Source organism: Amblyomma maculatum, chromosome 1 (genome assembly GCF_055883805.1).
Source record: "Amblyomma maculatum isolate TAMU_Amacu chromosome 1, ASM5588380v1, whole genome shotgun sequence".
Lineage (NCBI taxonomy): Eukaryota > Metazoa > Arthropoda > Arachnida > Ixodida > Ixodidae > Amblyomma > Amblyomma maculatum.
Genome location: NC_139344.1, coordinates 336,354,052 through 336,372,125, shown reverse-complemented (window position 1 = coordinate 336,372,125; position 18,074 = coordinate 336,354,052). Strand labels below are relative to the sequence as shown.

Below are 18,074 nucleotides of genomic sequence, written 5' to 3'. Positions count from 1 at the left end.
ATCATGTGCGTGAGAGTGCGCCAACAGCCAACATGCAATATTGATGACCGTGTAGAGCCAGGCTCTGCGATCATGGCTTCAGCACCGGCGTGGGCACTTGCAGCGTAGATGGTCATACGTTATATCTCTAGCGGCGTGGGAAGATTCTATTTGGGAACAACGATACCGTAGATTAAGAGGTCGCGCCTAAAGCAGATAGTCGGAGGGGTATGCTACCTAGACAGGGAATGTCCTTTTTCTTTTTTTAGCAACCAGAGCAAAACTACAGTAGTAAATCGTAGTCAGCATATCGTAGGATTGACCAACTGCAGACAGGGCCGATAAGGCCAAACAACGAAGAAAAAAAAGTGATGGGGGGGGGGGGGGGGGATATCAGCTGCGGGAATATTTATTCACGGAGGTAAATTACTATGTGTCTTCATTTAACAAGGGTCTTATATTACGCGAAGCTTATTCGATGTGAGGGAAACGAAATGAAGATTTAATTAGTGCATTTATTACGCTCACCTTTCTCCTTGTCTTGTCTTTCGATGTTTAATTTGGGTCAAGAGGACTTAATGAAAATTTGTATATTCTGCCTCCTTTGTATACGCCATTTGTTACTTGGCATTGAAATATTCAGGACACTTGCAGATACCTTTAGTTCTTGAAGTACTTGTAAAGGCTCTTTCGGGTTTTTCTCTGGTTGTCAGTGGTATACAAGCTCGAAGCAACTGATCGAAGCAACAAGAAGAAAATTTTAATGATAAGCAAGCACTTGGTATATATACAGAGATATATATTGCCGTCTGCGCTAAAATGTTGTTATTAAAGTAGAGCGACTGTGTGCTGCATTCATTTCTGTTGGATAGTCGGATGCAATTTTACAGAGCGAGGCGGCGGATGCCTCTCAAAGGAAGTCCTGCAGCCTGGCGTCGACCGATTTTCATTACATCGCGGTTAATTTGTTTAAGCCGGGAAAAATTCCCTTTCATCTGCTACACTCTGCGATATCATGCGAGCGTGTCCGAGGAGATTATCCACAATTTAATGAGAATCGGTGGGTGCCTTTCGTTCTTGAATTGTATCCTTCTGTAATCGCATTGTGCAGCACACGCGCAACTGATCTCAGTAACATTGTGGGCATGGCTTTCCTTAAGCCAGCGATTAGAGACAGAATGAATTAAAAAAAAAGAAAAGAATTTATTTGCAATTATTATTATTCTTGGTCTAAAGTACATTCAGGTACCAAATGGTGAAATGTAATAATGTTATCAGTACGTAAAAAAAAATAACAAAAACACTTTGGAGATGATATGCATCCAAGATGGGGAACCGAGAACTCGAGATTTCCTGTATTCGAAACATTATGTAACGAGTACAATGCACAACGCCGTGCGCAGGGACGGCGTAAAGTAACACTCGCCGACAGCCGGGCCCCCCGCAGCCTCTCATCGCGTCCACGCATTCACCTCCGAGCCAAATATCGTTGAGCGTTCTCGCCGCATACGCGACGCCGCGTTAATTATTCGTGCCTCAAGTGCTAACCCGTTAGTCACGGCGCTTCAGGAGAGGCCCGCTCAACCCGTTCGCGCTGAAGGCGAGCCGTCGGCGCTTAATCACGACACCAGCATGCATGCGTGAGGACGCCGCTCGCTCGCGCCCAAGGGCTCGTCTCATGCTCGACGCATAATTGCGACAGGAGACGTCTAGGAAAACCGATGATCGGCGAACAAGTCTTCGGGCCCTTTGCGTTGCCCTAATGAGCGCTTAATACGCTCTGAAGACGCGTTGCTACGCGCGTCTGTGTATATGTATACGTGCGCGCGAGGCGCTCTGCTCTCATCCAGAATGCGGTCGACACTATTTTGCCAGCGCCATAGCTTGCGGCTATGCGCGGGAGCTTGGAAGCTTGACGAGTCCACTTCCTCGTGCGTGGCTCTTTCGGCAAGCCTACCGTGAATACATGCACCGAAATGGTACTTCTGAGTACGATTAGATGCACTACACGGCGGCGATAGGAATAGCCTACGTCCGTCGTGACTGCCGAGCGCTGTGAAGGATAAGCAAAAGTGGAATTATGCTTATTGACGTCTTCGATTGGACTAGATTGGACTACCGCTCACCGCACAGACGTGAGGCTGCATGTGTGCGCGCCTGGGGCAGAACGCTGCGAAGTAATAACTGGAGAGCTTATTGCCGAGACCTTTATTGCTGCTTGATGTTCTTGTCTTTGTCGCACAACTCTACCAGCTTTTGTACCGCCACGCTGTTTCCGTTTCCCGTGCCCATGCGAGCACTGTATCACAGGAAACGAAAGAAGTACAAGGCACACGTAACGCGCAAATCGAGATAGACCAGCATAACGAGACGTAACCTATAGCTAACTCCTCCAAACCCGGTCAGGTAACTGTGCCACGTTATAAACCTAGTTTCAACGCGATCAAACCGCTCGGCGCGCTTCGAACGTGCAAGTCTGGTCACACTGTTTCTGATCGAATTGATGCGAAGGAGTTCACAAGGTACAGCGAGGGAGGACCACGTTGCAAAGAAAAAGAGTTCGTTCAACTTGTCTCGCTCAAATGGCGCTGGAAGGAGCAGTAAAAGGGGAGGCGGGACTGCGAAAAGAGTCTCAGTGTACCTGCACTGCACCCCCCCCCCCCTCCCCCCTTTCTCTTGTCGGTGTAGCACTTCGTGCTCCGAACACTGTCGTCCATCGCCGCTCGAGGCGCGTGCAATCACCTCTCTCATTGAGCGAACCCTTCCGCGGCGAGGAAGAGCGGTTCATCCGACGGCGCTCGCACTTACGGGGCGCCGTTTCGTGCCCCACCCTGGCATGATAAAAGTCCGTTTATTTGATGAAGACGTCAGCGCCCGTGCAGGGGCGAGCGGCACACGAGCGCATACCTGGCGCCCTGCGCGCGCGCAACCTACAATCTCGGCGGCGCAATCGCTCTCGCTCTTCTTGTACGTGGGATGGTGGCGGCGGCGAGCCACGGTGGCATTTAATTACACACGCCGTGGCCGCCTCAATGGCGGCTGCTCTAAACTGTGCCCCCTCCCTCGCCCCGACCGTAGCGAACTCTATCCGGGCTCACCTTGACAAATGGCCGACCCGTCCGAGGCGGATGGGTGGTTGGGGAGGAGTGGGGCTGGATTTGTCCGTGGGAAACAAATATGAACACAGCCTGAGCTCTGTAAGGAGGCCGGCCTCAGTGAGCTTTAATCAAACACTGCCTGTATTTCATGTGTACGAACAAAAGGGGAGAGGGGGGAGGGTGATCACAGGAACACCACTGCTGATGCCCTGCCCCAAAACATTGCTTTGATTTACCTCAAGTAAAACGCAGGGGGAAAGTGGAAGCAAGGCGGGGGGGGGGGGGGGGGGGGGGGGAAGGGGTATAAACTTGCGTCCTGACTGGGTAGTACACTAAAGGCTGGTACTAATCTGGGGGGTCTTTGATTTGTGAATGGCTCAGTTTTCCCAACTAAGAAGGTTCAATGCAGGTCATCCAAGAGCGGATGAGTGCTTCTCACCCTCCTGCTCGTAATGATTTATGGTACCATCGATGGGCTGCTGCATTTACCTGATCTGCTGCTGTTATGCGTGCGAATTTTGATAATGAAGGCAAGGCTCGGAGCCCGCGTGCGTGCATGGCGTTGTGAAGCATTAATTGTGGCGCGCTTGGAAACTTTTATATATTTACGCTACCTTTTTGATTGTCGGTTCCTCGAAAGGGGTCTGCCCTATATTCTTAGACTAATTAGCAAGAATGCACAATTTGTTTGCATTCGTTTCTTTTGCGTCAGGACGCTTTTGTACGAGGCGGGATGCTTTCTGGAATGCCGCTCCTTAATACAACGTTTACTGGTCACATGAATGCCCCGAGAAATTTCCCACAGGTAAATCAAATTGGCGAAGATGATTTCGGCGCAAAGGACAGAGAAAACAGTTCAAGAAAAGCAATGTGCAAGTTATGGTTGCGCATAAATCTGCCCCCGAACGCTGCACATACATAAAATTGCTATCGCCATTGAGGCTTTACGCAAAAAAAGAAAAAAAAATGGCATTCTTGATATATTTACTGCAGATATTCGCGCTTCAGAACGTAGAGAACGCGCGTTCTTTGGTTATGTGCAGTTTTGTGAATGTAAGAATGCCAAGAAGCCGTGCTGGAGATTAACCGTCGCCTGTGTCTTGTTCTCCCGCAGCCGTCCTGGAGATGAACGCAGTGGCGGTGAAGCTGTACAGTATTCGCGGAGTGGTCAGCAAGCGCTACCTTTGCATGAACCGCAAGGGACAGCTCTCTGGACAGGTAAGCGCATGCGCGCACATTTACTCTCGCTTCTCGTTAGCGCCTACTGCTTCCCGACGTATATCGAACAGAACTGTGCGCCATTGGTGAATTATTATGTGATTATGCAAATCGCAGTGACTTGCAGAGGGGATAGTACATATTCTAACCAAGTAAGTTAATTGGCGAGTTAATTACCGACTCAGGAGAGCAGCGCGCCAATAATGAAGGGCAGTAATGAAGTTAGTGAGCTGAGAATCAGTTAGCCATGCTTGAAAGGAACCAGGTACACAATTTAATTATGTAAGGAGGAAATGAGAGGGGGAATAACGAAGAGGTTTAGGCCGCGTATAAATGGTTGAAGAAGCGAATGCTCCACTTAGTGATCAGTCGGTGTATTAGTGTTGGGCGGGGCAATTAGTCGCGTAATGAACAGAAAGGTTGAGTGGGTGAGAGAGTGTGAGTGAGAAAATAGAATGAGTGAAATGACTTATGTGGGTTAGTGATTGACAAGTGAATTGAGCGAAGTGATTAAGCGAGTGAGTGCTATGACAGAGGTGAATTTGCGGAGTGGGCGAAGGGACTGGACTTATGTCAGTGAGTGGTGAGAAATGTGACCGAAATGATTCATGTGATCGAAGGGAATGAATGAAGGACAGTGAGGTGAGGTGAATGAGTGAGTGAGTGTGCGAACGAGCGACTGAACGAGTAAGCGAGAAAGTAACCAGGCGAGCTTTCGAAAAGTGGTGTTGCCCACATCCTGTGCTAAGGTGATCCACACAGCGTTTCCAAGGCACATGCACGTCATATGTCAAAAATCAATTGCGGACGTGACGCGGGAGCGTCCATAACGACGTCCTTGTCATTTCGCCTCTGAGTAAAACGTGCTCGATTCCCAGGTGACCTCGGGCGGGGCTGCCTCAAACGCGCAAGCGCGCTCGTGCGTTGCGGAATATCCACGGAGGTGCGAGACGTGGGGCAGTTTGCCTATTTAATGAAGCTGATCCCAGCAAACATGCGCGGCGCGACTGCAGAGAGTCAAACGGACAGAGCTGATCGTGCCTCCCCACAGCGACACAGAGACACACTCCCTTTCTAAGCCTCCCTGAAATGCCGCCGCAAAACCTTGCTCTCGTGCGTCGGTGAAATGCCTGGCACCCGCAGAGAGTTTGTGGAGCGCGCGCGTCACCGGAGAGCTCAACGGGACGCCAATCAAGCGACGTGCGTTGCGTCAGGCGTCTTCTTCCCTGTACCACTATGCGTACTCGGCAAAAAGCGCGCGCCGAGAATATAGCTACGGGGCAGGAATGCAGACGCGTTAGCCGCGACGTTTATAGCGTATCTCTTGTATTGCGCGGCTCCCCCTACAGGGTCTCCAAGAAGCGGTGCCTTCAAAGGAGAACGCCGAATAGAAATGGGGTGCGCAGAGAAGAGGATGGCCCCGGATTCCGGACAACGCCCGGTACTATTTGTCGAAAGGGCTGGAAGGGTTGGTTCTGCAGAACGCGCCCTATAGATTTGTCATTTTCGTCGTAGTCGTTGGGTTCCTTGTTTCATCTGTCTCGTGGGGAGGCTGGTGCGACGAAGACCTTAACGAGCTGTTACTCACTCCTCCGCAGCGCATTTGTGCATCACGCAACAAGGCTAAAATCCGTTGTCTTCGGGGCATTTTGTTTTAAACCGAAAATAAAGGTATTTTCTGGTGGCGTTAGGCACATCGACTGATTGGTTAACTTATAACCGCAATGCGTAGATTTGTCTCGTACTTGCTTCGGAAGACTTCCATGATGCGTTCGCCGTAGGGTGATTAATTTTAAGCTTGGAGGTTACCTCTATCAGGCGATGGATGAGAGGGGCGGTTGTCAGGGCCTGTTACGGATCATGAAGGTTCTGGCGTGAAAAAGTTGAATATCTGCGTGGCTTTCTTGCAAATAAAGCTGGGCAACTTAACGATACCACGTCGTTACGAAATTTAGTTGTTCTTTAACAAAAAACACCCCGCTGAAGCTATTGTTAGTTCGCTGGACAGAGACGTATCTCAATTCTTACGTCCGCAGCGGACCCTTATCTGCATTTCCGGCCACAAATGTGATGGTACAGGTTCCGCAAACGTTGCCACCAAGCCAGCGTAACGATAGTCGAATCATCAGGATGTCATAATAAAGTATCGAGGAGAATTCCATGACTAAAATGCCATGAGCGAACGAAGAAATTATTATTCATTTTTATGGCGCAGATTTACTATGACATTTTCTTATTTTACTTCCACCGTACAAGCCTCACGACGGCTCCGAAGCCATTTCTGTCTACGTTGCGAAAGCCTGGGGTCCGACCGACAGGGAAGTGCTTACTAATGCGGCACTATATATAGGGATGTTATGAGCTCAGAGGTTTCCCTCCGAATGGTTGATAACGTCTACGTTCGCTGTTTGATGATATTCCTCGCTCGTGTATGGTACAGCGCCGCCCGAAAGCTTTTGATCCCAACAATGCACAGTTCCTGCCCCTCTCTCCACATTCGTCTAGCAACGCCGGCAATTACATTGTAACTCTCCTACCCCCAAGGACGTTGACCTCGGGAGAAATCGATGCTCGCCAGCAGTTCACCTCTTACGGAATAACGAGATTTTATTCTTGGAGCTCAGCGCAGTCTGCAAACCTGATTCACCTTAGTAACTGGGCCACGCCGACGGGCACGTAACGAGAGGAAGAAACTCCGAGTTCCCGGGAATCCAAGGACAAAAAGAAAGAAAAACACTTTATGGCGTAAGGAACGTCGGCATACACAAGACTTCCATTAAGCCGTCTGGATAGGCTTTTCTAACTACGTTAGCAAGACCATATTTCAGAACAAAATGGCTCGTAAAACTGCATGATTGGAGTTCCTTTCTCTCTGCCCATTCCTCGTTATTTCTTTTTCCTCCGTTCTCCTTAGTTTTGTCTGAGTGGCTGCCCGTAAAAGTCTACTCCGAGGCTGTCTGCTGAGCCATAGGAGAAACTATTACGTACTGCGGGTACCGACGTTGCGTCTGCCGCTTTTATGACTTCCCCATTCCCAGTTGACTCGCGTAAGCTTTTTCAGCAGCCTGCATTTGCACGGCGCCGGTTACGAATGTTTGCTGGCATGATACGGGCGTTTCAATACTGCCTCGTGTCTGTTTATTCTTTACTCGTGGTAGGGTAGCTTATACGCCGGATTTCCTCTGAAGCGCTGTAAAATTTCGCTGCTCAAAACTAACTGCGCAGCCACCACCAGTTCAATTTATGTTAACGCAGACATCTGGAAGGGAAGCAGAGATAGTAATAAAGTCGTTGTGAGTTCTTGACTTACTTCCAGGTCTTGTTACATGGCTTCGTACAATGTGATACCAGCTTAACTTTGGGTAACGAAATCTCGGTGAGATAAAAAGCGCGGGTTTAGCGTGCATTCGAGGAGGTCCCAGCAGAGTAAGGGCCATTGTCTTACACTTTTGCACTTTCAATAATGGTTCTTCTTTTATTATGACCTGGATTTATCTCACTAACACGGGTAGGTTAGGGTGCTTGTTTACAGCCGGTTGTTACAGCGAAAATGAAAATTTATACAGCAGGGGACGTTCGTGGAAGGCGCTCATTTTTTTTTTTTTTTTTTTTTGGTACAAAACAGCCATCGCGAGCCAAGATATACAGTGTGTCCTTGTACCGGCGCAGACCGATTTTCGGGCTTTTAGTGACGTTTCCCGTGCTTTCCTGCTTGGCTCCTGCTCTTTCTGCGTGTAGCTCTTGGTAATGGCTCGTATTTTTCCTGTTTTCGCCGCGAGCAGTGCTCTTCGTTTCGTTCTTGTGGGTTGATCCACCTTGCCCTCACGTATGTAATATGCTAGGCGTGTCTCAGATCAGCGACCTTTTCCCGACCTCACGGTGGTCCTTTCCCATTCTGCGCCGTGGTGCGCCGAGGATATCCTCCTTTAATGATATGCGCCTGCACGTTCCTCGAAAGCACGCGTCTTTAGAGTGCGTTCTCACAGCGTATTTCTTTACTTCATTAGTACGACCTTTCTTTTTTCTATGCAGAACGTAGTAAGGAATAGATAACCAGGCTGTAAAAATGGAGGGACGACGCGTAGAAAAATAGGCGGAGACAAAAGAGCAACTGCTATATAGCAGTTTCTAGAATGGACAATTTCTAGAAATGTGTCTAGAGACTGCCCATTGCAGTTGTACCCAGTGTTGCTCTGCGCCGGAAATGTATCCAACCTCACAACCTATTCAACCTCGCAACAACCTATCCGATGAAACTTTATTCTTGTCAGTTGTTGATTTCACCATATTGTCTGTAGCGTGGGTGTCGTCTGCGCGCGGTGCAAAACTTTATACTCGCTGCCTCAGAGCAGGCTACACCTGGACGCGCATCCTCCAAGTTCTGCTTTGCCGTTGCACATTAAAGGATTGCAGTGCTGCCTGCCTTCCGGGGGAGGCTCGCTCGCCGATTCTCGAGCGGTACTTTGTCGCGTCTCTTCCGACAACAAACACCGCGCGCCGTTCTCCGCCACGCCGGCGCCGAAGGGGACCACTTGTCTCGTCGACAGCTATCCTCACCTCTTTGAGTCCCGTCGGCGCCGAGCCCGGGTGCCGGCCCGCAGTGCATGCGTGTGGGACGCGGAAGAGCCGTCGCCGCCGACCACGTGTGTTTGTCGCGCGCTGTAGACATTGTTGTCTCGTCGCAGGGGGAGGGCCCCCCGCGTTGACATTGGCGGCTACGTCGCGCACTCGCGGCGCTGACGGCTGCGTGCAGGCAGTTGGCGCGCTCCAGCCGTCGTCACTACGCTGTAGGTAAACGGCCCTCGCCGAATGCAAACCGGCTAAGGAAAGCTGCCGAGCTCCCACGCCACTTTACCATCGCATTCGTTGCTTCCTGGTCGTGCCCTCCCTGCTTTTCCCTTCCCACTTCTTCCGAGGCTCGCAGCAGAGACACGAAACCTTGAAAACGCAAGTTTCCAATTCCGAACCGGTTTCCTTTTTTTGTGGATCAACGTATCATTTGCGCCACAGTGCATTCAGGTTAGATGACGATTACGATGGTGATCGACTTCACGGTGAACTGCTCCGTGGGCTACTGATATGAGGAAAGGCTGTGATCCCAACCGTTTCCTTTCTAAACGATACGTATTATGCGTCACTTGTGTATTCTTAACTTTGACTACAGAGAGCGATATAACCACGCTGGGCGATTGATTGATATTAAAGAGCAAGGGTTTTAACCAATGTCCTTTGTTAGTCAACACACACCTAAAAATGATTCATGAAACTGCGGAAATTCGCAACGTAGCGCCAATTGAACTAAATGGTGCATGGCAATGGCTCCTATGCCCCAATACGATATAGACATTTAGCTTTCATAAATGTAACCAACACCCCAAATGAGCTTCTTCCAAAAAAATAAAGATGTCGCGGGAAGGGAATTAGATCTCCGTCCTGATAAGAACGATATCTCTAATGAAGCTAATTAAGTTTTATTACAAGCAGCAGAAGCTCTGGTGGCCATCCTGTCACCGCAAATTTCATTCCATCAGCCCTCCTGACTTTACACTCCACTATCTATAACTGATTACGCAAGTTTTAGAGTATTTATACGTAGAGTATAACGCTTCAGTTCGACTCCTGCGACTGTGTGTAACAAGCTTCATAGCAACACGTGTACCGTGGAGAGAACACGGTTTTTATCTTACATCGGCATAAATATGGGCCTTGCCTTCTTAACCGAGTTCCCATGCTCAGAGTAATCGATGAGCTTTCTGAATATGCTGTCACAGATATGACGCTATTGACCTAACGACCTAGGCATTGCATCTTCACTTCATCACGGCGAGAGTCATGAGAGCATCTTGAGCCTCTATCTTTGGAAATCAACATTCGCTAGATAGCCAGAGGAATGAATGCGCCTTTCGTCTACGTCCGGGTACGAGATTCGGAAAACCTGTTTGCGCGTACTGTAGGCTGGAAGCATTCAAAGCGAACAAAGTCGCCCACTAAGACGCGTCGCGACAAATTAGAGTTCGCTCGGGTGGCGAAGGGCAATGTTCCATGTGGCCCACAGTAATCTGCTACGGATATACTTTCCCGTGTAAACTAGTGCGGCAAGCCTTTGGCTTGCAGTGAAATCGCATTACGTTTCGAAGGCAACCGAGCAGCAAAGATTCGTTCGAAGCAGCGTGCTCTGCGAAGAGTGCAAGCAAAAAATTTTAAAAAAGAAAAACAACACGTTCTGCGCGGGAGTTTGACAGACCTAGCTGTGTGTCGTTTCGTGGATTTACGAGGACCATCATTTGCTGTGCTACCCATATATGATCGCACTATTAACCTTAATAAGTATTTTTTTTTTTGTCTGCGCTCTCCAAGGAACAAAAATGCATTGGGAACTGTTTGGTAAATGTTCTACTTTCTCAAACCGAGCGTGTATTGAAAGAGGGGCGAAAGAAAAATTTAACAGTGCCAACAGCTTTCTCCAAAGCATTGGCTTCGATGGCTTCCACGCTCAATAACGAAGCGTCTTCGCGTAGAGACGTCATTTCGTCGGTCCTAACTCACCTAACTACCATACATGGGTCGCTTCCGGCCTTTTGTTCCTCCTTCTATTTTCTTGTTTGTGGCGGTTTCGGTTAATGGTTTACGCGGCATAAAAACAAAAGGCCAACGAAATTCGGTTGCTTTTTAGACGTCTGGCCTGCCTACACTGCAAACCGCAGAGAGATTGATAGAGTGGCACTGTCCTGTATTATTGGTGTGCTCGGCTCTAAACAAATGTTATTTTACGTCTTCTCTTTGTTTTTTTTTTCTTTTTGTTTTTTTTTTTTGGGGGGGGGAGGGATCTGGTGTCATAGAAAGGATGCAGGTGGAAGGTAGCGTAGTAAACTTGGGGTTACATTGTTGCAACTGCAACTGACACCGCAGGTACGATGACTGATCAAGGCACCATTGTTTCCGCACTTCCCTTGTCATCAGGAGTATACCACCACACCATTGTTCCAGCCTTGTGTGTGGGGAGAAGAGTTTAAAAATCGTAAAACTAGAAATTGCGTGCGCGCCAGTGTATGTGTGTGAAGAATGAGAAAGTGTGCGCATATGTGTGGGAGAGGAAAGAGGTTTGTGTACGCCAGACGCGCGCGCAGTTTTACTCGAGTTGCTGAAAAATGTGAGCGAGGCGTGTGTCATTGAACTTGACAGATTCGTTGTAGGGTGCATTTGTTTCAAACGGCATGCCAGAATTCGCCAGCATACCTTTGTGCATAGAATTTCTTTTTACTCTGATGTGAAAGTACCGTAAAATCTCGACAGGCAGCTGTTGTTTATGTCATGCATGTTTTCCATTTTTACCAGAACACCCAAAAGACCGATAAGAATTTGTGACAAGTGGTTTTCGAGTAATATAATAAGGTATAACTACTGAGGAGATTTTGGAACAAGCGCAACGGTTATGGAGGTAAAATTCAGGTGATGTCCAAGGCACGGCTCAGGTCTTCGAAGCTGAGAATATTATTTGCCGAGCCTTTGTGTCAAGAGCTGTTTAAGCAGTATCAGGTACTCAACAATTTGTTGTTTCTTTTCTTCTCATCTCGCAGAAGAGGCGCTCGGAGAAGTGCATCTTCCAGCTGACCGAGCTCCCAAACTCGTATACCACCTTCTCCTCGATGCGCTACTCGCGTGGCACGCGATGGCGCTGGTACCTGTCCATTGGCAAGAACGGCCACGTCAAGAGGGGCCGCCGGCCACGACAAAAGGGCACCAACTTCCTGCCACGCAGCGTCAAGGACTTCAAGCCCTGAGACCCAACTACGGGCTACGCAGTGCAGCAGCAAGCCGTCGATCGAAGTCTCCCGAAGGCCTTCCCGACGGCGGGACTTCTCGATGTGACTGTTTTCCCGTGCGGCGTGCTTTTAGTCGCTCGTTTACGCCATCATGTAGTTGCTAAATAACGTTCAGCACCATTCAGCGACGACCATGACAGAGGAGCGAACGTGCGAGCCTTCGCAATAACATCGCATCCAGTGTGTCCGAGATTGGGGACGACACCCGGCGTCAACAATGCCAGTCGTCATACCACTGTGTTCCGTGACACCAACTTACCGGAGCCAATGGCAGGCTGTTGATTGATCGTGTCCAACGGGAGGTCGCCAGCTAAGCCTAACCGCTTGCAGAATTGCGCGATTTCCTTCAGAAACAGCGCCGTACGTCAACAACGCTTTTTGCAAGATTTCTGTCGACCTTCGTGCGCACTCCCCCTCGCTGCTGACTATTTGATTTCTCTAGAGCAAAAGCTAGATCCGCGCGTGTTTCAAACCTCGCTTGTTCTCTCGCTGTGCGCTATACTTGGCACCCGATATAATGCCGTTGACGAACGCCGAAACGCACGCACTACTATAACTGCGGTTCTAGTGCGATGAAATAATTGAACTCGAACGAACCCTAAGACTCGAAAAAATTCTAGTAGAAATGCTAGACTTTTCGTGTCAGGCTCCTCATTCCGGCCATCCCATCTGCTCCAGGTGCTGATTCGCTGATGGCACCTTGAAATTTCGCAGCTTTGTATTGATTTTTTTTTCTGACCATGACGTGGTTTCTGTACAATTAAGTTCTCACAACTGCTAATAGTTAAAAATTCTTCACTTTCTTTTGGGAACTGCAGTCATGTCGTCTCGAGCTGAGTATAGATGGCTGCTAAAGGTTCGCAGTTAAGCATACGTTAGATGTTATGTTCCACAAACGAGTTAGAAACAAACAAAAGTTATCACGGCTTTCCCACAGAGACTAACACCCGAATATTTCCCTCTGCTGCCGGGCGTAATTGCTCTTATTGAGCGACCAAGGACTTTCGGTAATGATCACGGTATGGTGCCGGAACACAGGGTGGCTCAACGAGACTCTGGCTGCCCGGATATCAACTGCCTGCTTGACGTTCTTCTACGCTGCTAGAAGACCGTCGCAAAGTGGCGTGAACATGTAGTCTATGCTTATGGTACGAACTAAGGCTGTGTTTTGCTGAACTGTTGCAGTGCCGCTTTTGTGCGTGTTTCTTTCTGTGCGAGACACGCGAGACCTCGGCACTGTTCTGAAGGAGACTTTGGCGACCTCGTCTGGGATCGCAGTGTTGCTCGACGAGTTGTGACAAGGTGCTGACTCAACAGGCGCCTCATTGTAGCTTGCGTTTTTTGATGCTTCCACTGTTCCTCGTAGCTCGGCTGTCTGAAGCCTCACTGTCGTCACTGTATTGAAGGAGCCTTCACGTGACGTCAGGTTCAGCGTTGTGGTGGACCATGCTTTTTCTTTGGCTGGACATTCTCGCACCGATATTGTGCGATATGAAGGCTTTTGCGAAGAATACATGCTCAGAGACGCGAATGCGTTCGTGGGGTCATAGGATGGTGTAAGTTATTCGTTTTTACGACCGACCGGACGCAGGGGTCTACCACGCGCTTGTCTTGGTCTTGCCTGAGAGCTCCTTACAGAAGCGGGCCGTCTCAGCCGTGGCTGTGACCGCAACCGCCACGAGTGTTCCGCGCTCTACTGCTACTACAATTACTACTCATATTGCATTTTGACCTTTCTACTGCCATAACTAGATGTTGTAGTCTCGAGCATAAGGAGGTGTTTTGTACATACAAGTTGAAAGGCATGCCGTGCAATGAGCTACGAAATGAAGTGTCGGCTAAAGTGGGTTTCCTTGGTGTTCATTTTTTTTTTTTTTTGTGCGTGTGCGCGCGTTACAGAATTTCTAGCGTCGTGTTTTCTTTGTCTGATTTTTTTAAGCTCTTAAGCGCAGTGAGGCTTGAGAGATATGGCGCTAGAAAAGTTCAAAAGATCTGAAAGTCGAAAGTGCGTGAGCGCCAACGCAAACGTTGTTCTTGTGTCTCGTTGTCTTGTTCCCATGTAACACAATGCAACAGAGAAAGCGTTGTCTTGTAAGCGCGATGTAATTGTTGTAAGAGTGTATACTTGCAAGGCGCTCAAAGGTGTAATTTTGTGTTACCGAGACCTTAATTTAACCAACAGCGATTGACAGTGTTCATCTCATGACTTTGGTGAAGGAAGAAATTGTTCACTTCCCTCCCGCACTGTTATCCCAAATCGAGTACAGGCTTACTAAAAAAAATCAAATGTGCTTGGTTATATTAGCAGCACGTACAGAGGTAGTCAAAAGTTTCCAGATCACATGGTCTGCTTCTGAGCAGTATAGTCAGGCAGTTACGACGGCTCCAAATCTCAAAATACATGTGGAGGGTAGAAGAAGCACTATTCTAACCTCCTAGATAATTGATGGTGATGGCTTTAATGGGATCTCACGTGCCAGAATATGCTGAACGGAAGCAAAACCTGCGGCCTGGGAACTTTTGACTACCCCTGTTTGTGCGTGAAATATGTATGTGTTGTGAACAGCATGCCCCAAGGATCCCAACTGCACGCGCCTTCAATACTTGCAATGATTCGATGTTTGTGTCATCTTATTTATTGTTACCCGAACCTGTGCATTGAAAATCTGTGTCGAAACGCGCTTCGACCTTCGTCAGTTCCAAAGGAAAGCTAACTTATTTGTTACATAATTGTTTCTTCTCAGAATTTCACTCGCTAAACATCTGACACGTTTTCAAGCCTCGGCACAACCGAACAGCTTTCATCCGCCTCATATACGAAGAAAGCTTGTGCAACTTCAAGCGCTACTACAAATAACTTCTGTGTTCGTTATTTATTAACATCATTTCATTGGTAGTGTCGTGCTTTTAAAAAATGAAACAAAGAAAAGAAAACTATCTCTTGTCTTCTACTTTTATTTCCGCGTCTTTTCCGTTAAAGTTAAAATATCTCGTCGCTCGACGAGATGAACCCGTTCCTAACCAAAGGTACCCCTACGCAAAGCCCACCGGGACGATAATTTCAGATCGCACTCAGAGTTCGTTAGGCCATACCAGCTACAAAGCAAGTACTCAAAATATGGCAAAAAAGAAGCGCTGACGGTGTCGTATTTGGAAAGCGTCTGCAACGTTGGAGCAAATATATTTGAACGCCTCTAAGATTTAGACGAGTGAATGTACACGTTATCGAAATGTGGAGTTCACTGGAAGCTACCAGATCGGTATGGTTATCGAGCTTTGGTCGTCTCAGCGGCTTGACTCTCATAAAAGCAACTTGGGTGCCTGGCAGCCCGACTATTCCCCCAGCCCTTTTCGCCTTTTTCTTTTATACTAGCTTCTCCATCTTTAACCTCCCTGCTCTGCCAACTTACTATAAACGCGGGCACTAGCAACGACGAAGTGTTTGCAAGAATAGAGGCATTTAGACAGTTCCTCACACAGGAACGATGTACGCAGTCAATCGTTACCTACCTCACCAGCTTTCGTCAACCGCGTTGCTTCTTCTCCAGTGACCGATGAATATCTTTCGAGGCGAGTGTTGTTTCCTACATTCACATCCCTGCTTAGCGGCTTCTGCACAGCGGTGCAGACCTGGGCGGGCAGCTATATACCGTACTGCAAGACCTTTCCCCGCGACTTGAGCCAGTAGTAGTATTGAGGAGTAGTAGTAATAAGTTCTCAGCTAACTTAATTTTGGCCGTACTTTCCTTATCCACGAAGCTCCGAAATGTAGTGATGAGGCACCAACAAAGCAAGCAATTGTGAGAAGAGATCTCGTACAGTTAAAGGCATGGTTGGAGTGCAGTCCCAGTTGCGTGTGGTTGATAGTGAAGGACGGTGAAAATGCCGCTGAAGGATGCCAGGGAAGGCTAACTCTATCTTAGAGAATATATTAGAGGCGAACAGTAAGATTATGCGCCTTGAGCTCACATTTAAACGAAATTTAGCAGGTGCTCAAGAGCAGTTCCTATACATTACACCAGTGTAACATAATGCGGCCACTAGCATTCAGAAAGGCAGTACCCAACTGGCTTCGAAACTGTCTTCCTTTTTCCAAGTGATCTCTGTTGCACAGTTGTCACTGAAAGTAGCAAAAACAAAATATAGATAACATAGAGATTTCTCGTGCTGCCTTTGAAGATCACATCATGGGTCCAGAGCTAAACTTACGAGGATAAAATATTCGCGAAGATGGTCTTTGTCTCAACAGCATGTACAAATTCTGCTGCCCATACAACCCGCATTCTGGCTTGAAAACCACTACGTAAAACCCCAAAGGTCGTCATTTCGCGTCCTTACATGCACTCGCTAATGTAACACTTTTGCTTCACTAAACGAGTCATTTCCTGAAAGGCTTACGCTGCATTATTTGCCTTTTTCGTCCCTGAGAAGCTGCTGTGACGTTATACGCAGGGTTTTGACAGTGCGCGTCCTCAATGTCACAAGTTGGCAAGAAGAATACTGGAATAATCAGCGAACAAGTGTTGACAAGGCGCCTGGATGCCGCACTCTTTCTGTTCCCATGACGTCATATCGACAAGCTGTACGCGCTTGTGACATTTAGCGCTTGATGCGCTCACTCATTCAGTATTACATTTTTTCAAAAAAGGCTCAAACGCCGATTATGATCGTTAGTATTTAATAAGCATGCTCTTCAGCATTGGAAGTCACTAGCCTGCTCTCGGCTAGCTCGACTTAAGAGAAGCAAACTGCCTAGTAGAAGAGCCACTTTTGGCCTGTACGCATTTGCGATCAATACTCAGGTAACGTCATCGCATCTTTGACACATTACACTTCATGTAAGCGTTGCGACGCGTATTTAATGCACTTATAATCGAGCTTACATTCACTTAATAGCTATAAGCCTTCGAGATCGTACTGCCATTTTGATACCATTAGGACAACATCTTGGAATATTTCCTTCTTCTTTTATAGCTTGCATAAACCAAAGCCGTGAATTCAGCGTTTCTGTGGAAGTCGTATACATAAGACTCGCTTGTGGTGTGTGGCATTGGCAACAGTTAGAACACAGCACTTGGTCAAGATCCGGAGCCCTCCACTATGGCGTCTCATAACTGAGAGTACAATTCTCGTTTTGTTAATGTCCTCGCGCACACTTGACACTATTTGAATGCATAGACGCGAGTAGTGTGTCTGTAAAACAACAACAGCGGAGAACTTGGAGAGATTCATTCCATAACGCTTCCACTTAGGATGTATTCAACGTACGTATTCTTTTATATAAGAAATTTTGAGGCCGGAAGCCTACCTTAGTGCAGTATAATAGTGCGTTTGGGTGCCTGCTGAAAAGTTAGGCTGTTGGCGGTGGTGGCAGGCGGGAGGGTGCACTTCCAGTCGAAGTAAACTATTATGAAAATTAACTATTTTACAGTAATTTGAGTGTACTCTTCCCCAGAGCTTTACCAGCTAACCATTGGTTGTTCATTGACCAGAGAAAGTACAGACTACACCTGTTGCATGACCCGCTTCACTGGATGTATTGGCTCCCAGAAAAAAAGAAGAGTGCACATGAATATTGTAGGCAATACATCTGCACAAATTCCTCTAAAGTTCTGTTAAATAATTACGGCTGCATGATAACTGCAATCTTGGTACAGAATTTATGACGCCTGGTGTCATATTTTGTTATGAAAGGGTGTTTTTTTTTTTTTTTTTTTTTTACCCGTTTTACCAAGACCTATAGTGTGCCTCTGAATGTCACGTGGCCAAAAGGAATCTGCTGGCAAGACAATCGCGCCTCTGATGGGCTGCTGCTGTTCACACTGAACAAAACTTGAAAAAGAAACATGGATTATATCGACAAAGCAAGCAAAATTAAAACCTAATCCGCTTGTCGCATAACAGTGTGCCTAAAGGGACTTAGGCATAAGGTAGTTGTATAAAAAGCTAAGAAAGC

General features: G+C 47.7%; 1 protein-coding gene across 1 annotated transcript in view; it reads left to right on the top strand.

Annotated features, from left to right (window-relative positions):
- LOC146207501 (fibroblast growth factor 9-like) overlaps positions 1–17,680 on the top strand; it is a 102,199-nt gene extending 84,519 nt beyond the window's left edge. The window contains exons 2-3 of the mRNA XM_084588007.1: positions 4,192–4,295; positions 11,873–17,680. Coding sequence (XP_084444133.1) covers positions 4,192–4,295; positions 11,873–12,076 — 308 coding nt within the window. The 3' untranslated portion in view covers positions 12,077–17,680. The remainder of the gene's footprint in view (positions 1–4,191; positions 4,296–11,872) is intronic.
- Positions 17,681–18,074: the final 394 nt, after the last annotated feature.